Below are 25,965 nucleotides of genomic sequence, written 5' to 3' on the forward strand. Positions count from 1 at the left end.
CGTCAGTCTTTGGACCCCTTCGTTCTGACTGGAGAAAAAGCCAAGAATCTTAATGAGTTTCCAGAAAGGTCGTGTTTTTCGGCTTATATAACATATCAGTGCCTCTTTTATCTTGACAACTAGGGGGCGCTGTCGACATCAATCGTACTCCTTGGATGGTTTAACTGCAAGTGAATGGGACTCTGTTTTAAACTGAATAGCCGGGTAATTAGCAGCTGGTTACTGTTTCCGCTTATTTGCGGAGAACTCGTTTGACGAGTGATACAATCTCTCTCTCTCTCTCTCTCTCTCTCTCTCTCTCTCTCTCTCTTTATGGAATCCATTGGAATGGTTTCCTTTTCTTCTTCTTCATGTTCTATAGCCTTTTTAACATAAACATTATTCCGATTCCTTTGCAGTGAACAGGCAGTGGAGAAATGCTTATTCCTGGGTTTATTTTATGCAAGTGTTACGTCACAGGAGAGCATATTAAGCAGCCCAACACTACCAGATGTTGCCTGATATCTGAGGAGGTCAGTATATCAGTCGTTCCAGGAAATGTCGAATTTAACGAGTCTTAACATATAGCCACTGGCTCCCTTCAAGAAGAAGAAAAATTGAGGAGGACGAGGAGGCTTTGAGGAACGGATTCCAGGCATGGCTCAGAGTTTTTTTTTTTTCTGATTCTTAGCAACAGTTATTTCGACCCAAGGCTGACCTGACCTAACCTTTTACAGTGGCCAAAATATTAGGGGCCGGAATGTTTTAATTTCCTCGTTTATTGAACGTGAAGAAGTAATTGAAGGGAACAGCGGTTAGGTCATTACTCCAACACTCGCGAAAGTTAAAGTATACCTTAGTTTAACCAGACCACTGAGCTGATTAACAGCTATCTCTTTCAGAAAATCACCTGGGTACGAAGCAGGAGGTTTTTTTTTTTTTTTTACTTTTTCAAGTATTGTCGCTTTCTCAATAAATATCATTTCAACAAGTTTGTAAAAAAAAAAAGTAAAAAAGTCAACAGAGAATATTCATGTGTTAAAAGAAATATATGATATACGTATACATATATATTTTATATATACACATATTTATATATAAATTTTATATATAAATATATATATATATATATATATATATATATATATATATATATATATATATATATATATATATATATATATATATATATTTTTGTAGGTGTAGGAAATACAGATGTTGACTGCACAGAAAAGATTCATGCACTTGAAATGAATGCATGTAAAGCAAGAAGCGTGGAGGTACGTAAAAGTGGTAAAAATGTTGAGGGGTGGGGTGATTGGATGGATGTTTTAAGATGGTTTAGTCATGTGGAAAGAAGAGAAGATGACAGAGTGGTGCAAAGAAAGCTTGATTAAAAATGTTGGAGGAAGGAGAGGAAGACCTAGAAAGTGTTTGAAGAAAGAGCCTCAGTATCCAGGAGTGTAATGCTGGAGTCACACATAAGTTCTTCTTTGGAGGGGTGGTAGAGCTTTCGACTTGCATGCTGTTGGCCCAGCGTTCAACTCTCCGAGCCGCCAATGAAGAATTAGAGGAATTTATTTCTGGTGATAGAAATTCATTTCTCGTCATAATGTGGTTCGGATTCCACAATAAGCTGTAGGTCCCTTGCTAGGTAACCAGTTGGTTCTTAGCTACATAAAAATAAGTCTAATCCTTCGGGCCAGCCCTAGGAGAGCTGTTAACCAGCTCAGTGGTCTGGTTAAACTAAGATATACTTAACTTTTTTTTTGGAGTCACACATTGGCGATTCAAGGACGTGCAGTGCGCAACGGCCGCAAATTTGCTAATTACGACGCCATTACGATGTAATTACGACCATGTCGCCAACAATCGCTATGAATCGTTACCGCGTCGCCAAGTTTGGCTTTTTGCACGAAGTGATGGCGAATCTCTTTAATTTCTAAAAATACCGGTCCGACTGCGTCAACTGCCATTTGTCGTCATGTCATTGGGCACTACGCAACACTGATGCAATGGCGTCGCCATTTGTCGTAATTAAATTGCTCACATCATAACTTGCAATCGCGACGTTCACCATCCATTAAAACATCCGCCATCATTTGGTGCACATTGCCAAGTTCACAATTCATGGTGATTTGGTCGTAATTACAGTGTAATGACGTCATAATTAGCAAAATTTCGGCATTTATGCATCGTGCATCCTTGATTCACAATTGTGTGACGAGTCAATGACAAATTTTTTTTTTTTGTGGCCCCAGGCCTGTGAATGATGGCAATGATTGCCAAAATCTGCCATTACGACATGTACATCCTGGAATCGCCAGTGTGTGAGTCCGGCGTAATGATGTTTGAAAGATAGGTGTATGACTACATTACTTTTTGAAAGTTTTACATAAATGAAGCCCCTAAGTATGGTTGCAGATGTTGGACGGGTGGGTATCGTTCTCAGCTAGCACTCCGCTAGTCCCACGTTCGATTCTCCGACCGACCAACGAAGAATTAGAGGAATTTATTTCTGGTGACAGAAATTCATTTCTCGTTGTAATGTGGTTCGGATTCCGCAATAAGCTGTAGGTCCCGTTGCTATGTAACCAATTGGTTCTTAGCCACGTAAAATAAATCTAATCCTTTGGGCCAGCCCTAGGAGAGCTGTTAATCAGCTCAGTGGTCTGGTTAAACTAAGGTATACTTAACTTTTACATAACAAGCGCCTAATACTAACTCGAGAGGAACGGGCATTCTGCTTGACAGCTGAAGTTCCCTCTGGAACAGGTTCTGTGTGAATTGATTTGTGCTCATCTAGACAAATACTGCTAGCTTGGCCAGAGAGATAGAATGTTGAGAGGAAAGACTCCAGAGATATTGGAAAAGTGGAAAAGGTTAAAAAGCTTCCTTAATCTGTTTTGTTTCATTGTCTATGTTATTATTTGTTTTAAGTTTCCTTGAGCGCATAGCGAGAATTGGCTGAGGATAACAGAAATTTATAATGGAAACTTTTGCCATACATTCTGTAGCCTCAAAGACAATGTGTAGCAAGTTTAATTTGTTCCTAATATTTTTTAACAGCTTTCCATCATTAGCTACAGTTCTGAGGAAGGAATGCTAGATGGATTAAGTAAAAAGGTTTTCAGCTTGGTCCACCAGTGATAAACTTGAGTTTTACTGTAGTGTGGGTTTCAGTCTTTTATAATCTCTTGCTTCTTAGCAATTTGCATCAGATTTCGCGTTGTTCATCTAAGCAGTTACCTCCATTTGTTGAACTTGGTCTGTTTGTCATGGCTACGAGTCTACTTGAATCAGCAAACCAAGGTTGATCACTTTCTACATTTTGATAGTTTTCCTTGGTACGGAATGAGATAGGTCTGATATTCTGATTCAATTTCTTCACTGAGCGCATTTTAATGCTAGGACGGTTGTCTAAAGGGTAATCCTACTAAGGTTCCGTCTGTCTCTCACACTACTGGCCTACCTAGAAAGTAAGCAGAATTAACATGCCTTGCTCTAGCAAGTCTAACCTGGATTTTACTAACTGTATTTTAACAGTCATCTTTTACAGGATGGGTAAACTAGTATGTATACACTTTCAAAGGGCGTAAGACTAGAAACCTCATCACAAAAGACTTGCTAGAACCATATATATATACATACATACTTATATATATATATGTATATATGTGTATATATATGTATATATATATATATATATATATATATATATATACACAGTATATATATATATATATATACACACACATATATATATATATATATATATATATATATATTATATATATATATATATATATATATATATATATATACTTGTATATGTATATATATATGTGTGTGTGTGTGTGTGTGTTGTTGTATAACTACTGAAAACTGTAGTACAAGATGCGATCCGGACAAAAGTGCTTACTTACGTAAAACAAACAGAGAACAACAACATGTTCCAGTAGTACCTCTGCTCCTTCCGAGGCCAAAGACTCAACCCAAAATGTAAAAGCACCTCTGCTCCCCCTTTGTTTTATTTTATTAGTCATCAGCTAACAAAGTGGGAGGTTTACAGTTTTGCCTCTGTTTGTTTGCCTGCCTGCCAGTTTCTATCTGTCTATCTGTCAGCTTGTCTGTATGTCAGTGTGTTTGTCACACTGACCTTGTCATCCCAGCCACTTTTTCACGGTTGAAGGTTTTTTTCAAACTTGGTAAAAAAAAAAAAATGTGCATGATTGGAGATCGTCCGTCGGTCAGGCAAATTTGGTGCAAAGGCAGACCATTATACATAAGTGTATGGAGGAAGATCATGTTTCTGACTGTCCATTTCTGTAGGTCTGTGCGTTTGTCATACCTACTTTGACATCAGAACTCCTTTTACGGGGTTGAAGGGATTTCAGTCAAACTTGTGCAAATGATACTATGTTGTATACATGTGCATGAAGGAAGCTCATTGTAGAAGGAATCCAGGTCAAACATTTTGCAAAGGTAGACAGACCATCGTGCATAAATTGTGCAAGAAAGGAGATTGCCTCTCGACTGGTTGATTTCAGCCATTGGAATTTAGTTAGAAATAGATGGATGGAGTCATGAAGGCTCATATATCGTTTTAGAAATACTCTCAGAGTGCTTGTTTATATTGTCATTTTACATAAATTATATATAATATACAATTTATATATCTATCTACAAGTGTATGTACATAAAAATTGATGTATGTACAGTATTTGTGTGTGTGTTCCAGCATAACTCTGAAATGCATTGAGTAGTTTCAGCCAAACTTGGTATATATATGAGTTACCATCTGGAAAAGAATATTGTGGGTGTAAGACACAACTAGCACCAAAGGGCACCAAAGGGGGTTGGGGTGGAAAGGGTTTCCCCGAAACGGGGCTGGTTCTGCCCGTAGACTTAGTAAGTATATAAACTTTATGGGTTTATCATACCTCATTTCGATATACATATGACTTACTATTTGGAAAAGAATGCTGTGGGGGTAAGATATCATTGGCACCAAGTGGGTGGGGATTGGAAGGGGATATGTAAAAATAACAGAAAACGATACATATTAATGTCTAATCATAGTTTTCAAGGTGGCTGAGATGAATAGTGACACTCACGATGCCTTTTAAGCCCAAGTTCAGCCCCGATAGGAAGCGGGGTGCGAAGGGGTGAAATATAAAATGTCAAGAATGTTGGGCAATGTAATTGAAGCAACTATCCTAACTGGAAAGGGAGAGGGTGAAATAGTTTATGCCACGGAACGCCCCCAAAAAGGATTTTTCCGATTTCCAGTGAGACTTGCGTTCTCGATCACAATCAACAAGACACAGGGTCTGTCTATCAAGTACTGTCGAGTGGATTTGAGATTATCTCTTCCCACGGACAACTTTGTGTTGCTTGTTGAAGGGTGGGTTCACCCAAGAATTTATTCATTCTTGCTCCTGATGGTGAAACTAACAATGTTGTTCACAATCAAGTTTTGTGTTAAAGTAGTACTAGAGTGAATTTGTGAAAGATTTTATTTTACAATTTGTATAGTGTATTTATATTTTTAAAAACCTATAAATAAAAATTCTTTGATATTACACTATAGATAGATTTGATTCCTTTTCCTGTCTAATAGAAGGTTGGGATAAATAAATTTTTGGGTGTGTTCTGTGCTTTGGGTGTATTCTACGGTCTGGGTGTGTTCTACACTTTGAGTTTTTACCGTGCAACGCCGGGTACGTCAGCTGGTATATATTATATATATATATATATAATTACTAACAGATACTCATTCAAACTGGATGGTATCTAGTGGAGATATTTATTCAAGAAAGATACCATCCAGTTTGAATGAGGTCCTGTTAGTAATTGTGCTAATGCACAGAACAATTGTGTATATATGTGATAAAGTTTATATATATATATATATATATATATATATATATATATATATATATATATATATATATATATATATATATATATATATATATATATATACACATACACTCTGCTGGTCAATGTTACCTGTAGTAGACACAGAGACCTCTTAATTTCTCGATTTCTTACGCTTTTGGACATTTTCACTGCAGTCGTGCCACTATAAGACCTTGAATTCAAAATGTTCTTTATTTCGGATTCAAAGTGCGTATCTAAAAAAAATTGAAGAATTGGATAAGAGGTTATTGTGATTATTACAGTAATATACATATACTGTATATATATATATATATATATATATATATATATATATATATATATATATATATATATATATATATATATATATATTTTTCAACAGATCCTCCTTAATATCGAATTTACTTTTTCGTGGGAATAACTTACTGTAGAAGAGAATTATAACAGTTATGTGCATTCGCCCTGTTATTGAGTATAAGTTAGTCCCGAGGCAAGCTAAACTGATTATTACAAGGTATTTGTGGCTTAGTATTTGGTAGTATAAAAAGTCAGGTGTTGTGCTTGGCGCACACACATATATGTATATATATATATATATATATATATATATATATATATATATATATATATATATATATATATATATATATATATATACAGTGTATGTATATATATAAATATACAGTATATATATATACATTATATATATATATATACTGTATGTATATATATATATATTATATATATATATATATATATATATATATATATATATATATATATATATATATATATATATATATATATATATATATATATATATAGTATATATGTATATATATCTGTACGTATGTATAATTGGGCAAACATTATTGAGTGGTTTCGACTATACAGTTAAGTACTATGGTTGTAACGGATTCAAGTCCTCTGAAATTTATTGGAAGTTAATAGAACTATAAAACCTCTGTTTATCCAAATTTGTCCTGAACTCTCTAAAACATGTTTACGAATGCAGTTTCTAAGCGTCCATACACGATGAATTTCGGAGAACAGTCGTTTCTGACCAAAGTTTAGCTTCGAATAACCTTCAAAACATCAGAATTGATTTCAGGAGATATATACTTGAAGCAAAATGAAAGATTCAGTGATGTTTATCTAACTAGACTTGGGGTATGAAACCTTAGATATATAATGACTGGCGCTCGTTGTGTAAAGCACTGTTGGTGCTGAAAAAATCAAACAGAGAACAAACTATGCCTTGGGGTTTTGTCTGTGTTTGATTGTGGTGCAGAATAGAAGTGTATGCAAGGATGGGAAAGACAGACAGTGAGTGATCATGTTTGGGGTAGATGAAGAGTACAGGACGTGTTAGTTTGAGGATTGTATGAGTAAGGCTGGTTTAGCAGGAGTAAAAGTTGTAATTCTGAATGAATGCAGTCCAGGGATGGAAAAAAAATGAGGAAGTGAATCCTTTTGAGAGAGTCTGACTATTTCTCTTTGAGTTTAGATAATATGAGAGGATGGTTGTGTTAGGTTATATGAATTAAAATTTAGGTGCTGATAAAGTGATGATATTTTTGCTAGGAATGGTGGTCCTGGAGTAAATGAAAACTGTGATGCCGTTAGCAGGTTATTATCTTCAACAGACCTGCAAAGATGCTTAGAGAACAGCTTCTCAAAAACCTTAGATAAAACTTATCTACGAGCTAAGATCATTGGAACCTAAAGGGTCTGTGATGATGGCCAGTATAGTAGCTCAGTAACTTCATTTCAGATGTTCTTCAGGGTAGTGTTCTGGGACTTTGCTATTTATTATTTATACAAGTGGCATGCGTCAAGGTCCGGAGAACAAACTTTTCTAGCTGTTGTTCCATCACCTTGCCTTAGGTCTGTAGTTGCAGAATCCTTGAATAGTAATCTGGCACATATTCATGAGTTGTGTAGAATTAGAGACATGAAACTTAACCCTTCTAAAACTCAAAGTATGATAGTTAGTTGATCCAGAACAACTTCGCCTATGTCCTGATTTACATTTAAATGATACTGTTTTAAATGTCAGCACTCATTTAGGCGTAATGTTTGATGAGAAGGATTTGCACAATATTGCTTCCTCTCAAAAAGATGCTATATTGCAGAAATGTTTTCTAATGTTTCGTGACGAAGCTGTTATGATCTAAGTGTTTTAACTTTTCTTCTTCCTTGTTTAGAGTACTGTTCTCGACTGAGGTCTTTGGGTGCCGACTCTCATCTCAAACTCTTGGATAGAGTTATGTCATCAGTCAGGTGTATTTTGCCAACTCTTAATGTTGACTTGTGGTGTATATGTAGAGTAAGTTCATATTTGTTCCATATAATGTACTACAAAGACAGTTACAATGACAAGCATCTTCTGCACTCTCCTCTACCTGATCTAGCTGTTTTTGCCTTCTGCTGCAGCAATGTTTTGTTTTTCTAGTATCAGGATGAATATCACTCAGTTTGCTAGGAGTGTTATTTTGGATACAATGTGGAATAGTTTGTCTAGTGCAGTTGAGGAACCTTCTGCACCTCCAAATGTTTAAGTGAGAAGTAAATTCATTCCTGGTTTCTGTTGGTGTCTCCTGAATTCAGGTGTATCAGTCCTATTTTCCATTCTCTCATATTTATTTATTCATCACCTTTTCCTATTACTTTCTCTCTCTGTCGGCTGATTTCTCTTTGGAGCTCCCTTGGGTTTATAGTCTGTTGGCTCTGTCCATAAGGGCTTTCAGTTGAAGATTTAAAGAAAGAAAGAATGAAAGGTATTGAGATGAACTGTTTGTGCAATATATGTGGCTTAAGAATTTATAGGGTGAGGAATGTTACTGTTGGTGAAAGGGCAGATCAAAGTATTTTGAGATGGTGTGCTCCTATGGAAAGAATGAACGATGATAGCTTGGGGAAAATGGTATATTTGAGGAGTTATAGAGGAGGAAAGGAATATCAAGAAAGCGGTAGATAAATGATGTGAAAGAGGTATTGAAAGAGGGACCTAGTTGGCATGAGAATGAGTGCGATCAAGATGGATGTAATGTCAAAACATTTTATGGAGATTTGATGGACTGTTGATGAGCCTTCTGTGTGGGTATTTTTCTGTACAGCAGTTTCATACATAATTCAGCAGCTAAACTATCAATTCAGCAATGACCATTGTTTTTTTTTTTTACTGAAGCCACTCCCTTTTAGGAAAGATGACAATGTTTAAAAAAAAGTCAACAGTAAGTCCTGCCCTTAACAAGGATGGCTTCAGAGAGTAACCATACGACATTTACCATGACATTCATAATTTAATTGCCGACTTATGAATAACTCATGTCTAGAAAACCTCTACAGCACTAGCTGCTTCATACACTTATGGAAAGACTCATCAGCAGAGCTCTGAACCCTCCTACACACAATTTATCATTCACTTGTATCTTGTATGCACTTATGCTTTTCACGGGTGTTAAGGGCTTGTTTCCAAAGCCCTCATAAACACCATGTACCAAGCACTTCCTGTATCTCTCCTCCACCTTCCTAACACTTCCAAACACTTTTCAACAAATATCTGAAGTATCACCCATGCCTTCTGTTGGATTTCCAGATGACAGGTAGTTGACCTTCCAAATGGCCTTCGGTGCCCTTGGATTCTCTGCCAAATACACCAACATAGGCTTCAGCTTGAAATCACCAGCAGTATTAGCCCCAAGAAGCAAAGTCAGTCTCTCCTTGCTGACTTTGTGGCCTGGTGCTGTTTTCTCCTCCTTGGCAATGTATGTATGGGTAGGCATATGTTTCCTGAACAAACCTGTCTCATCTACATTAAACACAAGTTCAGCACAGTAACCCCCATCCCTGATTTTACCTCAGCCAACGCACTAGGAAATTCACGTGCTGCTTTCTCATCGCCACTAGCAGCTTCCCCTTGCACTTAAGGTTATGCAAATTTGCACAGGCCTTAAATTGCATGAACCAACCTACCTTTGCTAGGCCCAAACTCTTCACTTTCACTCCCTTCCCCCATTTCTCTTTCCAAGGTTTCAAACAATCTTTTAGCCTTCTCTTGAATCAACATTAGGCTAATTGCAATATGCCGTTGATGCTGGTCTTCCAGCCAAAGCACTAATAATCGTTCCATCTCAATAATGAAACCACTATGCTGCTTTGTAATCACAGTTGATTTCATAGGAGCAGATCCTTTCACATGTTCAGGTATGTGCTTTTTATCTTTGATGATTGCCAACACAGTCGTACGACTAAACCCAAGTGTGTGACCAATGTTTGGTGGTGTTTCACCTTTTTCAGATTGTTTTATATCATCTTTCACTTCCATGGAGATGGCTTTTTTTCTTTGTAGCACTGCCATCAGAAGAGTCTGCCTTATGCTTGGGAGCCATAATGAAATTCAAAAGTTCCCAAAAAAGCAACACAAATGAGAGAGAGCAAATGAAACACAATTCAAGATGGCATACAGCGAGCGAGTGACTGATGCCATCTTCCCCGTGTTCTGGCGCGGGATGACATTATTTGTCTGCTCCATGCAAAAACTAGTTCCTGCGGGGAGTTTGAATTTACGTCTGCATGACAGAACAAGAATTTTTTAATAAATTTATAGGAGATTGTGAGACATAACCACAAAATGACGTAGGTCGAGTATGATGTAAATAGTATGATGTAAAAGTATATATAGAATATATTATATGTATATATATATATATATATATATATATATATATATATATATATATATATATATATATATATATATATATATATATATATATATATATATATATATATATATATATATATATATATATATATATATATATATATATATATATATATATATATATATATATATATATATATATATTATATATATATATATATATATATATATATATATATATATATATATATATATATATATATATATATATATATATATATATATATATATATATATATATATATATATATATATATATATATATATATATATATATATATATATATATATATATATATATATATATATATATATATATATATATATATATATATATATATATATATATATATATATATATATATATATATATATATATTTTATATATATATATATATATATATATATATATATATTATATATATATATATATATATATATATATATATATATATTATATATATATATATATTATATATATATATATATATATATATATTATATATATATATATATATATATATATATATATATATATATATATTATATATATATATATATTATATATATATATATATATATATATATATATATATATTATATATATATATATATATATATATATATATATATATATATATATATATATATATATATATATATATATATATATATATATATATATATATTTCTCTCCAAGTGTCGACGCGTAAAAAATATTTCTCTAATTGGCAAAAAATGGGGTCCGTTTCTGACGACCATTAGGCGAGTCTAAAATACATAAAAGACGAAGACACTTTACTCCTTAAAATACTATTGCAGGTATATTATCATACTTTTCATCTCCATGATTATTTAGTACACGTTAAAGTTTAAAATATGGGGTTATGTTATCTACGGAGAATCTGCCGTAGAGACCCCACATTCTGAGACTGGCGTATGTCTCAACCAGGAGACGTATAATTTACCTGATTGAGGCCAGCTGATAATATTAATCAAGACTTAAGCTAAAAAAAAAAAACAGCAAGATTTTCTCCCCAGAAGTGGGTACAACACGGGCAAGAAAGGTACCCAGATGTTCGCACCATAGGGACATTGTCGAGAACTCTCTAAGAAAAAATGGGCAGGTGAAATTTTTGTGCTGTCATCGAGGGACTTGGGGTAGTTGCTTATTGCAAGGTAGCGTGATGTGTTATTATTATATCATCCTGAACGAGATGAAGTCGTTGAGTGTAAAGATAGATTAAGAGAACATTGTCTCGTGATAAAGCCAGAAACTCACGTGCTAAGATTAAGAGAACATTGTCTTGTGATAAAGCCAGAAATTCACGTGCTACCAGTTAGGAAATCGAAAGCGGGTAGGATAACACATCCCACAGATTCTGTTCCCGAATGGAATGTTTACGTCGACAAACCACTAGTCGTTTTGGACTTACAACTACCATGGCCTAGTAAAAAAAAAAAAAAAAAAAAAAAAGAATGAGCAGGTGCCGTGCTGACACAAGGCCAACCTAAGCTTAAAATACAGTACCATTTTCTTCTCTCCGTTATTCTGTTTTTGACATACAGGGATTGACGTGCTGTGCAATTTAATGACCATCTTGACGTCCAATACAAATTTGTGCTCGTGTTGAAAAAATAAAGGTAAAATTTTTTATGGCACATAACACACCGTATGACGTTTAGATTTCAAGTTTTAATGCAAAAGAGAAGACATTTTTTCCTAAAGCGATGTAACCATCTATTCTAATGATGTTTTGATTAATATTTTTCCCTTAAACACAGGACAATAATTCCAACTTCATCCGACGTACTCTTTTTATTTATTCAGCGTAAATCTGCATTTTGTCTCTTAACATGTTCAGCAGTGAATTAGAAAACAAAAGTACAATCTCTCAGCACCACAGTTTTCAAATAAGAAAAAAAAAAGTATATGCAGCGAAGGGAATTTGTACATCGGTGAAAATGTACAAACGTTTTGACAGATATGACACTTCACTATAATCCGCATCTTTTTTTTTATATCCATTTCATGCACTTATATATATATAAATATGTTGCTGTGCAATCACCGAAAAAGATGACACTACACATTCATGAACTCATCGCACCACTCTTGCTGGGCAAACACACAACACAAGTAAAAATAAAAAATATTCAAATTAATAAATTCATTACTATCACAGCGTACTACTATAGCGACTAGATTGGTGTACCTGGGTAAGGGGAGTTTCAGTAAATAAAGGATTAATGGTTTTTGAACCCTTGTGATTTTGGAACATTTGCGTTCTAGAGGTACGTGAAGCCTACCTCAGATGGACAGTTCGTTAAGGTTTAATTTTATTTGTAAGTAATTGATGGTAATTATCTTTTCAAGTTTCATGCATGTCCCCGTAACCGTAAAGGGAAATCCAGTTAGGGAAATCAGATGTCCTAAAATGGCAATTTAAAAATTAAAGCAATTATCTTTGTAGTCCTTTTTAACTTTATGCTGAATATATTCAATCGCCCTTACTTGTTTACAAAGCTTCCAAACCTAAGAGACTGATTCAGATTTATCTGGTCCGTTTCAGTTCCTTAAGTTTCAAACTTGAAGCCTTTTGCACACAATAACAGTGAAATCAATTTGAGTAAACGTTATCATCCTTTTGAGATGCTCTCTCTGAAATCCTTTCATACTCCAAAAATACAAGGGTTGAGGACGATGGCTATGAGCAAGATCTATGAATACCTATATCTGATTCTCTCTTAGGGGCAGTTCTGATCATGGTCATGTTATTAATAACAAAATAAGGAAGAGCTGCCACAGTTTCGGCAGCTTCGAAAAGTTAGGATGTATTTTCCTCAAGTTATTATTAGTAACATGGCTATACAATTATTAATGTTGTGAAATGCTTGGTCTGATTGTAATGTTATAACTTTCGATAGTCTGAAGAAGGGCTCTTAAGTATTTCAGACTCAACTCTCTCACGTTTTTGCTTGTCAAGTATAATGTGATGTTTCTAAATGAATATCATACCGAGTAGTTATTATCCATTAAATCAGGGGTTCTTACCCAGGGGTTTGAAATAGGATCTCCCAGTATTACTTAGATGGGTGACCGTTTAGTTTTTCTTTGCAATAGAGAACTTAAACAGTGATAAACTACACGATTCTTCAGTTCAAACCAGTTTATATTTATTACCATTAACATTGTCTATTCCAACTCTGATTTGATATCAGTGGTAGCACCATTACCATCATATAATAAATGTAACAATTTATAACCTTTTTATAAACGTGAGCAGTAATTGTTTATGATTCGAAGGCTGTACAACTCCAGAGGTAATTTTTTAGGAGGAAGGTTGAGAACCCTTATTCAAACCAATGCCTTCCAGTCAAGTACTTATTGGAATATGAACTCGTGATTACAGTTGGCATCATGGTTGCCTCTGGTTTTTAAATCATAACCAGCATTTCACCAGTAAGTAAATAGTACAGGCCTAAAGGAATAAAAGAAAAGAAAGTTGAATAAAGACAAATGAAGTAACTACAGTTACGGGCAACTTAACCTGCGGCTGTCATTACAGGAGCCACAATTCTAATTTCTGGCGACCCCTGTACTGATGAAACTCGATTGAAATTTTCATACACACTCAAGAATCTCTATACAATAACTGTGTACAAGGTATACCGCATACTTCTTTTTGTTTGTAATGTAAAATCGGACACTGGACTGTAAGGTTCACCTTCAAAAATTTAACGTACGAAAAATGGGGATCACTGTCAGGCTGTCAGGTAAACCTTTAAAAATTTACATGATAAAAATGGGGCTAAAATGTAAGGAAGCGTTTTAAAATATTTTGACTAAAATGCAAGATAAACCTTTAAAATATGGGACTAAAATGTAAAGTAAACCTTTGAAAATATCGGGACTAAAATGTAAGGTAAACTTTTAAAATATTGGGGCTAAAATGTAAGGTAAACCTTCAAAAATATTTAATAGAGGAGAAAGCTAGTGAGGTAGCATAACTGTTTTTGTCATGGATCAGAATGTTCTTATTGGTCCAACTTCAGTTCACAAGGTTGAACAGAAGCAATGCCATAAGGGTTATTTTTCACCTTATCTTTTGTGAGCCATTCAACAAATTTCAGTTGTGTGACGATGAACGTAAGACCAATATAACAGCTCAGAAAATCCAAATCTTTGCTAAACTGAGGTTCTGAGCATTCAACCAATTGTAGTTACAATTTTTAGATGCGTATGGGTGCGACTATCTTATCTTTGACATTTGAATGTACCAAGCATCAGCCAGTCGTAATTATAAATCTTAAGTATGTGTGGGCGTGTTATGACCAAATGCAGGTCAGTGTATCTGAGCTTTGCAACAGGAAGTTAATATGAGCATTCCACCAATCATAGTTGTAATTTTCAATTATAATCCCATTACTAATCACTGCCCAGACTATCTGAACTCAGCTTACTGAAAGTTATGAACTCCAGGCAAAACATAATCTTCCTTTTCAAGTTACACTAATTATAAGTCAAGAAACAAGCGCCTGACTTATTTATAGTCAGTTGGCCTGCTCAAGCTCCTTGCATACGCATAAATGATCATACCCGTATCTGTAGATACTGCCTCGTAATGAACAGGAATAACAATGAATTGAGCGTTAGTATCGTTTGTGCCTTGAGAAATAATAGCTATCACTAAATTCAAACATTCGACTTGAGTCGTGTAAAGCAATTAACACCAGATCAAGACATAAAGAGGTTATCTTAACAGCCAAAGTATTTTTTTAAAGTTCTCCCATCCATGTTATGATACATTTTCTCCAATCGCAATCCCCCGCGAACTTTCAAAAAAATACTTTGGAAATTAAAAGGAATATAACATTAAATTCTGGCATTGTAAACAAACAAACAAAGAAAAACTTGACCCAATCTATTAATAGGGAAGGGGAGCTAATCATACATTTTGAACAAGTTTTGTGAGTATGAACTGATAAGATATTTGCTGACTTTCAAAATATGTACTACATTGAAGACCAGGGATATATGCTCAAACTGTAATTGTGATAAGAATAATAACAGCGGTAAAAACAATGTGCCCGAATAAAAAAAAATATGAAAAATATACAATGAAACTTGGAAATTTGAATTGGCTCGATTTTTCTTCTAAAATTGGGTGACCAAAACCTTTAATTTAAGGGATGATTGTATGTTGGTGCCATATTGTTAACACTGGAAGACTTTATGTTAAGCTACATTAAATACTTACACAATGCTTAAAGACTTATTTGAGAAATTAAACTAAAACTAAATTGTGACCAAAGAATTGTCTAGTGAAGGAGGACTTGCGTGTATCCTGCAACGATTTGAAGTCGAAAGCTTCCGAAGGATTAAGACTCGAGTAAGCCACAACAGGAAAATGTTTCAGCTAATGATGATAAAGGAAAGTCCATCATGGAGCTTACGTGATCAGTCAAGACAACCTTAAATACGATTCCCTTATTACTTTCAACAATTAGTATACCCTCTCTCACTTAATCTTAAGTTCTCAGGCAAGAAAGTTATAATCTGCTCTTTATCCCACTCACAAGTAGTAGTCTCCATCATTTCTGTTTTTCTCTTTAACTTAATGCTAACTTGGGACCTACGTTAGTAACAGAGAAAGAAGTAAACAAGTGGTCATGTAACATTCCTAAGCTACCTATTACATCAGCAGAGAGGATCATCTGATTCCGGCAGTAACAGAGTTACTGTTTCTCTCAATGCAGTTTAGAGTGCTTCGCCCAACCAGTTAATGTGGCATTTAATACGTTGCCGGAAATTTGTTCCACAGGCGTAAATACTGCTTAAACGCGATTTCCCTGCTTTACCTGGATAATGATGCGACTACACAATATGGAATATAAGTTATTCTGTTTCTTCCATAATTCTTTGGTCAGTAAGTAATGTTCGAACACATGAAGGATTTTATTGGGCTAGAAAGTTTATTTGCAAAATCTGCAAACCTAAATGATTCTTCATTACGAACTGGATCAGAAACAAACTTATCTAGGACTGTTAACTTGATGAAACTATGATGCATATCAGTTATGATGGATAAAGAGCCACAGAATGAAGAATGCAAATTGTGGTAGTTTACAAATTCCAGAGTCCTCTTTTATTCTTGCCTTCTTTTGAGAATGATTCTCTAGAATCTTCAGTATTCAAGAAAACACCAAGGCGTTGCATAGACTTAGCCATGGCCCTCTTTATCTCACTCTTTTGGCAGGGGAATAACTGTTCCACAGGCTTGAGCATGACATTTAGTATTCCCTGTAGTTCCCAGATGGTGTACGATGTCTTAGACCCCCATTCTGAGCAACAGGGGTTGTGCCTCTGGAACGGGACCCTGATCGCGGCATACCATGAACACTTCTAAATCTCCGTGATAGATGCCTCCTTGTTTTCTTGCCACGCTAAAGGAAATAAAGACACGGTAGCTTTACTTGTTACTGCTTCATTACGTGCTCTTACGAACAATTGTTACCAGAACTGAATTAAAACCTGTTATTTTTTCATTGCTAGATTCAGTTAGTACTGCAAAAACAAATGGCAATAAAATAGTTATCATACAAGAAGCTTATATACTCATACTTATGTACAGAGTCAAATGGCATTTCTAAAGTATTAAAGGTATAGTAAAGAAATGATTAAGAATCTGTTCTGAATTAAATTGTTTAATACATAAGCAGACGTAAAAAGAAACTAATAATAATTTAAATTTTACCTCATTCTTCAGTGCAAGTTTCGACTGGTAGCTGATCTTCTCGAGTGCCTGGCGTACCCAAAGGGGTTGGTCTGGGACTAACCACATCAGAGCCATCTTACCAAGAAGGATGAGATGCTCAAGGAGGACAAAGAGGAGAACCCATTCAACTGGAGAGGCAGCAGGGGCCAAAGGACGGAGACGAGGTGAAAGGCACAAGAGGGCACAGTTGGTCATGACTGCCACGGCACCAATCAACTCAAAGGCGCCCTGGAGTGGTATACATAGAGAAATGTAGAGAAGTTCTAAGAGCAGCGATGGTATGTAAGTAGCTAATAATGCTTATGTTCTTGTTTTTATTTTTCTTAAATGTCACTTATTTTCTGTTTCTCTTCCTCCCGAGTTCGTGCATTTGGGAGGCATCTAGTTTAATTATAAGATGACTTCTGGCATACTGGAGTAAAATAAACAATATCCCTACAAAAAAGTGAAGCACAACTGCACTCCCTACCTGATTCACCATTCCTTTACAACATCTCTCCATCTCATACCCTGATATTGGTGCATTTGCCTATAAGAATTATTCACTCTTCACAAGAAAAAGAAAACCTAATAGTAAAAGGAAAAAATTACTGGAACACAAACCTGCCACACACCGATGGACCCCACCTTCTTCACTCTAGGCCTCTGGTAGACTCGACACAACTTGAAAGCATCAGTCTTCAGTTCAAGGATGTTATTGAGGACAGCCCAGAAGGCTGCCATTGGGTATACTGAAGAGAACATGAACACGTACCCGAACTGAAGGAACATCTCCAAGTAGTCGTCATAAGCATCCTAGTTTAGAAAAAGAAATCATAACAGGTAGTGAAGTGGTTCTAGATGCTAATAAGAGTTTTCATAACAAAAATATACCAATAGCCAGTGTAAATATCCTCGTTTTGAAATAAATTAAAATGCTGTAGTCCTGTCCTGATGCTAATTAAGTACTGAAAAATATTACTGGGTTTTGTTTCCCAATATTGACTTGGGAACACATGTAAACATAAATGAGAAAACTTGAAAGATAAGGTCATAAATGTAATTCTTGTACTAAAATTTAAAAATAACTAGAAAACCATTTTCCCTAAATAATCAAAACATCATACAGTCCATACAATCATTCATATGCACACAAGATAACATGAACAAACATAATTTATAGTAGTATAGTAGTAGGAATGACTTTAATTATAAAAGTAAACCGATGTCCTGTCTACAAACACTCCTTTCTTAATTTTTCTGACCTAATATAATGTTCTTAATATATTTTCATTAAAATTACAAAATGTGCAGTTCTTAATTGTTCTTAAATTTGCAGAATGCAACATTAATTTTTTTTAATGCTAAGAAAACTGTGGTCTAAATGTTGAACTTTGAGTTGTAATTAGATGTAACTCATTACTTCAGGTATCACAGCATATCTGTCAGCTTACAATTACAGCAATATGAACACAGATCAATTTCCCTGGTGAACTTTAACTAGTCACTGATTGATCAATGGTGTCTGTTTTGTGAAAAAGGCAATCATAACTATTGCATTGTTAAAATGTTGAAACAACAGTCAGCCAGTGTACATATAACAAGGTGATTTAACTGTACAGCTTAGGGTAACTCTCCAGCTACAACAACAATGGTCTCATATAAAAATAGAATGGCAAGACATCAATTCCTTAGTAAATTTTGTTGATAATTATCTTTGTGACAAAAGATATCATCCTGTCCATATGGCTGCTCTAGAGCAACTTGTAGCCACGACAGATTTTAAAGACTTAAAATTTACATTTGTCCTAATTATCATACAGTGCTCTATACTTTCAATTTCAGTGATACGAGAAAATGTATAGATATTTTGTTATTACCCACTAGAAAGTGGTATAAGTTTGGAATAATTGTGACGTATGTGTCTGTGTCTAAATGTGATGATGTATGTTGTCAAAGGTATTACTTGATGCAGAATAGCCAAGAGCTTGGTCAGATTAAACTTTGTATAAATATAAATTTATCTTCACTGATAATGGTTATGACCCCTAAGCATCTCTCTACCCAGGTGTTATTTTTCCTAATATAATCAGGAATGTATGCCATATAACTCGTGGTATATCTACGGTACAGTTTCGATTTACAGTTTCTAACAAATACAATGTTTCCTACCCGTAACAGTGTCTACTGCACCACGTTGTTTTACTGCACACTGCATGATGTTCATCATTAACAGCAAGTATTCATCACATCATGTCATGAAACATTTTTGTGAAGTTTTATAAATTTCACATTTTATAAAATTAGTCATATTGCCGTGTTGACAAATTATTTACAATATCCAGTGAAGACAATAAACCCAGCAGTTAATGACATAAATTCTCTTGTCAAACCTGCTATGCCTGATAAAATAGCAGTCAAGCCTTTCTTCACTGTGAAGGATTCATATTAAATTCTGTTTAACAAATCATAACATGTAACACTTGTGTAAATATATTCTGGTACAAGTCAGCCATCATTATAGCTACTTGCATGCATTTCAGAGTTTTAACATTTTAAAACTTTTAACCTTTCACATTTCTCTAATTTTTTTTTCTATTTTCTTAATACAGTAACTCCTGTGTTGTTATCTACTTCAGTAATTTATTTGTCTGTGTTATTTCAGGCTCTTCACAACAAAACTCTAAACCAAGTATTTGCAGGAGTGGCTAGGAATGAGAAGCTTTTTTATACCAGGATGCCAGAAGAATGATGCCATGGGTTCCACCTGTTGTTCTGAAATCCCATATGCCACTTGTTGACACAGTGGATCATCCATGTAAAGTACATGCATGCAGTCATAATTATAATTTTTGGGTACTAGAGTCTACAGATTTCCTGACAGGGATCAAGGAAGAAGACTGAAACACTTACAACACACTTCTGCCTTGCTTCAACAGCAGCGCTGTCCATCTGCTGGAAAATCAAAGGTAGGACAAGCCGCTGTCATAAGAGGCACTGTCAAACAGCCAATCAACAACTGAACCTTTTAAGCACGTCCTTATGTGAGTAGTCCAGTTGCGAGCAACAAGAAGTGTCCGACGTGCTTAGCAGATGCATGACCTACTGTTGCACCAGCAGGAGGTCTGGAGTAGTCTACTTGTTGTAGGAAATTTGCAAAGGGTACAAGCAGGTGTGCATGCAATATCAAGTGACAAGTGTGAGAGGCACTTGAAAAAGTGCAAGAACATGGACGTTAGGGCGACATTTACAAAAGGTGGATGTGTCACTAATAATACAGCATGGATGTTAGAAACCTCGAGAAGAAATGTATTTATATACATAATTTATGCATACATGCGTAATTTTTATATTGTGTAAAATTAATATTCTGTCTGGATGATGTAGGTCTACATATTTCCACTAAATATCTTAAATTGCTATATAGGTCAACATGACCGAGAGGGAAAGGTCAACTTGCTATGAGATCAAGTACTAGGAAAGGTTGTTTTAGGGACAAAGGGCAAGAATCTGTTTTGGGAACCAAAAAGAACACAAAGTTGTCTTGGGGATCAGAGACTAAAGGGTTAAGGGCATGTTTCAATTACCAAGAAAGTAAGTCTGGATTGTTCTAGAGATCATGGGGGCAAGGTCTAACTGTTTCAGAAAACAAGGGATAAACCCGAGAGTTTTTTAAGATGCAAGGGGGTAAAGGTTAAATATTAGAGACTAACAGGGATAGTGTATGGTTGTTTTAGAAACCAAAGGATATTTGTCAAGTTTCAGAGAGCAAGGGAGCAAAGTCGAGCTGCGCTCAGACACCAAGGGTTATGCAGGTCAAGTCTCAGAGACCAAGAGGTTAAGGTCGAATTGTTTCAGAGACCAAGTGGTAAATGTTGAGTCAAAGACAAATGTGGTGGAGAATGAAATGTAGTGGAAAATGGCTGGAGAAATAAGACAAAACTTCAAATGAGCACACATTCAAGAGAAAAGTAACAAATGAAGGCAAACAAACAAAACTTCATATGGATCTATCAGTAAATAAACAGCAATTAAGTAATAAAAAAAAACTTGGTACCATATTATGGCACATTAAAATATCACGCAGTCTTTCTGCTCTTACTGCTACTGAAAGTCAAGGACTACAGAGGAGGGAAGATTCACTGGATCTCACGACATCCTCCCCCGTAGGTGGGTAGTGCTGTCAGTGCACCTCATGCGGTGCACTGTAGGCATTACTTAAGGTTCTTTGCAGCGTGCCTTCGGCCCCTAGCTGCAACCCCCTTCGTTCCTTTGACATTCTCTTTCTTCCATCTTACTTTCCACCCTCTCCCAGAAATTGATCCACTGTGCAACTATGAGGTTTTCCTCCTGTGACACCTTTCAAACCTTTTACTGTCAATTTCCCTTTCAGTGCTGAATGACCTCATAGGTCCCAGTGCTTGACCTTTGGCCTACATTCTATATTCAATTCAATTCAACTCACGACATCCTCACCTCGTAGGGGTCAAGATCAGCCTCCTCCTTAGCCTGGATGATCCTGGGGTCCTTGGGGTCAAGAACCAGAATGGACACGGGCTGCTCCTCGAGCGGGGCACCATGCAAAGGCTTCGCCACATCTTCGAAGAGCTTCGCCGTCAGGGGGTGCTTCTTCAAGTTGGTCACCACTGAGTCTGCGAACTGTTTGGGGACGAGAAAAGGCTACATTCAAATTCTGTAATAACAAAGAGAATAAAGTTCCTTTCGAAACGTGCCCGTTTATAACCTAATCTCCGTAAGCCTAAACAAAATAAATGTTGAGCTTAAGTTCTATGTTTCCAAAAAGAAAAACTAACACTAAAATATCACGCAGCCTTCTGCTTCAACTACTGCTGAAAGTCAGGTCTCTGGAGGAATAAAAAATAATTAATCCCTCTATTAATAAGAAGGAAAATTAGGGTATCTGTACATACGAGTAAACTGGTCTCAGATCTTTAAAAAAACTATTTAATTTCAAATTATTAACAGCAAACAAGATATGTGAAAAATCTGGTCTGGTGAAGAAAGGAAAAAAGAAAAACAATATTTAGCTGGCCTAAATTTTATGTTGACAATAACTAAGATACGAGTATTACTCCACCTGGTCTAGAGAATTATATGACAAACTAGCTTGGCTCACTTCCTGCATACAAAACCTGAAACCAATATAAATCGGGACAAAATGTATACAATACTGCTGATAAAAAATCGAAACATGACACAGAAAAAGCAGAGAAAAAAAGCAACATGAAGTGAAGAATCCCAATCCCGCTCCACCTTAGAAAATATAAATAAGAGAAAAAAAGAGAAATTTCAATTTTACAGTCAAGATAATGAAGAAGGCGAAACAAAATATGAGGTGATAAAATATGAAAAATACTCCAAACAAATAACTAGAAAAGGGGAGGAACAAGAAAGAAAACCATAGTTTAAGCATTCCACCCTCAATCATCCCCCCTGGAATGGCATACTGATGAAGGCTCGATAGTTAGCCTTCGTTTTACTGCTGGCCAACAGCCTTTTGGGATGAATGTATGGACTAAATTAAAGGGTGCGTTGGGTCATCCATACAAGAACAGGCAGAGGGTGACCTTCAGCTGGAATTGGAGTGACTGTTTCTCTCTCTCTCTCTCTCTCTCTCTCTCTCTCTCTCTCTCTCTCTCTCTCTCTCTCTCTCTCTCGGGTGCACTCCGCTCATAGATTAAGTGATCAGCTTTCGCTTCTCGAACGGACGAGAAGGAACCGCATGGACACGTCCTATAGAATCTAGTACACCTCTGTAGATCCTAAGCTGCTATGCAGTGAACCGAGTACCTGTGTGTTAGATGACACCGGTGGGTCGCAGTTAGCGTGGCGAAAAAAATAGAGTACAAAAGATACTAAGCGTGGGCGTTCTTTACTCTGCCAACATGAGTACAATCAAAATAGGCTGTCCATGATGAGGCAATCCTCATCCCACCCAGGCTAAACCTCCCCCCCCCAACCAAAAAAAAGGGGGAGGGGGGAAGAAACCAATCCGGATTTCGTGCCTGACAACTTGTCGTGAGGTCGAACTTGTGGTGTTACTAGATCTTTGAAACATTTCTATTTGTTGCTCAAACAAGAATCTATATACATGACAAAATCTTCACTGCTGGCCACATTAACTACTTCTATATTTTAGCGGCTACAGTGACCTCAGAACTCCAAGATTTCTTAATATTTGTGGACAAGCTTTCTGCTGAAACCACTAAAAACCGATGAAAAAAACGAATGAAAAAAATTAAAAGTTCCCAAGTAGGGTTCAAAGCCACGCTAGTAAAACACTCTAACTGACACCGGATTGACATGGAGGAGGCCAGTTCTGTACCTAACATGTTGATTATTTAGGAGGAAACGACGAAAAAAAGTCACTAAAAGAGCGCATATAGATAAGCAGAAACCTCAAATGAGACTCCACCAACCTCGCCTGCACTCCATGTGAAAATCAGAACACTTCAGAACTGATGAAGTAATTCTTGTAACTCAACACACACTTCTCTGACCTTTACAGATTTCTTTGGTTTTCATGATTTCTTTCTAATTTCAAAAGTAATGAAGAAACTTTATGACACATTTTAACTCTTATATGCACTCGATCTCAACCCAAGGCATATCCAGAGGATACTGACATCAACTATGCAGCGGTTTTTTTGCTGAAAAAATACTTTTTCTTTCAAGTCTCAGTGACAATGTTTGTATCCAGGAACTTTTAATCCTTTCGTTTTTCTAATGTCGAAGCTCTGTCTTCGAAACCAGTGAATTTATTTGCGGTCAAACTCTGGAGAGGAATAAAGAAAAAAATTAGCAATAACAACAGAACAAAACTTAAATCCATGAGGAAAATGAATGACCTAACCAACTAAAAATTTATCCAAAAAGATTGGACACAAGGCTCACCTCCGATAGCAAATTTTGTAAAAAACCTAAAAATTATGTTTTGAATAATCCTGGTAACCAACAAACAAGTCGAGCTAAATGCCCTCCTTAGCAGATGTAATAATCTTTGACAAGTAATTAGTAATTATTATCATAATAACTGGAACTGACCATAACGAGGTGTTTTTGATAGAAAAATAAAAAAAGACGCTGCTTTTCTTACACACACAACATCAACGTTCCCCTTCCTACCCCCCCAAAGGCCACTACCTAACGTCAAACATAAGCGGTTTAAAATGGCATATCACCAGGAATCCGTTTTCCATTTAAGGATTTCTTTTCATTTACCTGCTTGATAACGATCCTCAACAGCGTTTCTTTAATGACATACTTTTAATTTCTTCTTCTTTTTCTTATTGTGACCTTATTAATCCCACTGTAGAGCAGGGTCGGCCGCTCGAGTCAACTTTCTCCATCTATTTCTATTCTTCTTCCCCCGGTCCCACCTCACCCACACCCCTCCCCACCACATCCACCCATCTGATGCGCTGACGCCCCACACTCCACGCCCCCATCACTGACATGTTCTTGGCTCTCTTGATTGGTTCCACCTCCCCTCTTCTTATTATATGGCCATAAGAAGAGAGGAGGTGGAACCAAAGACATAGTTTTCATTTGTGGGATCTAATTTACAAAAGTTAAGAATGGGATTTGTGTATCCGAATAGTTCTGAGGATGTGTAAGACGACAATGTAGAATAAATCAAAATAGTTCGTAGCTTTCCAATAACATACATATAATAACTGGGTCTCGGTGAAAGATATTTAACTGTACAGATAAATCAAAAGTAATTCAGACAGTCATATATATATATATATATATATATATATATATATATATATATATATATATATATATATATATATATATATATATATATATATATATATATATATATATATATATATATATATATATATATATATATACATTATATATATATATATATATATATATATATATTTAATTTTATCACATACACAATTGTTCTGTGCATTAGTAGAATTACTAAAAGGACCTCGTTCCAACTGGATGGTATCTAATGGAGTACAGATACTTGATAATGTGGACTGTTTGTCCAAGAATGCTTGTAACTTTTTCTGAATAAATACTCCATTAGATACCATCCAGTTGGAATGAAGTCCTTTTAGTAATAATATATATATATATAATGAAAGCTATGCCCTTCTCCGGCCTGGATGTGACACAACCATATTCATAATTCAACAACAAAGGCACAATGAATGTTCCATAGAAATGGACCCAGGAGCATTTGGGGGCTGAAAACCACTTTGTCAGGGAAGCCTTATATATATATATATATATATATATATATATATATATATATATATATATATATATATATATATATATATATATATATGTGTGTGTGTGTGTGTGTGTGTGTGTGTGTGTGTGTGTGTGTTTGGTTGCATTCAGAAATAATCAAGTTCACTAATTACTGTTTACACTATCTTTGTTCATATTTCGTATAATTCACATACGTCTACATCGTGATTAAAAAAATGTTTTATTTTTAATGTCTATCCTGCTTACAGAACCCGCCTCGTCGCTGAAACAGGTTGGTGGTTGGTACTTTGAAGGTACATTATCAATTAAAGCGTTATCTATTATAAC

General features: G+C 35.5%; 1 protein-coding gene and 1 long non-coding RNA gene across 9 annotated transcripts in view; one reads left to right on the forward strand and one right to left on the reverse strand.

The window, feature by feature from the left end:
• Positions 1 to 12,419: 12,419 nt before the first annotated feature.
• Positions 12,420 to 25,965, reverse strand: part of Axs (Abnormal X segregation) — a 259,532-nt gene continuing 245,986 nt past the window's right edge. For all 8 annotated transcript variants that reach the window (XM_067089603.1, XM_067089601.1, XM_067089598.1 and 5 more), the window contains 4 exons: positions 21,850 to 22,032; positions 17,998 to 18,189; positions 17,374 to 17,622; positions 12,420 to 17,062 (listed from right to left, as the gene is read on the reverse strand). In XM_067089603.1, the coding sequence (XP_066945704.1) occupies positions 16,910 to 17,062; positions 17,374 to 17,622; positions 17,998 to 18,189; positions 21,850 to 22,032 (777 nt within the window). In that variant the 3' untranslated portion in view covers positions 12,420 to 16,909. The remainder of the gene's footprint in view (positions 17,063 to 17,373; positions 17,623 to 17,997; positions 18,190 to 21,849; positions 22,033 to 25,965) is intronic.
• On the forward strand, positions 17,540 to 20,403 carry LOC136830247 (uncharacterized). Its single transcript, XR_010850613.1, has 2 exons — positions 17,540 to 17,676; positions 20,039 to 20,403. It is a non-coding gene; the product is annotated as an uncharacterized lncRNA (long non-coding RNA).

The sequence above is a fragment of the Macrobrachium rosenbergii genome, chromosome 46, assembly GCF_040412425.1.
Source record: "Macrobrachium rosenbergii isolate ZJJX-2024 chromosome 46, ASM4041242v1, whole genome shotgun sequence".
NCBI lineage: Eukaryota > Metazoa > Arthropoda > Malacostraca > Decapoda > Palaemonidae > Macrobrachium > Macrobrachium rosenbergii.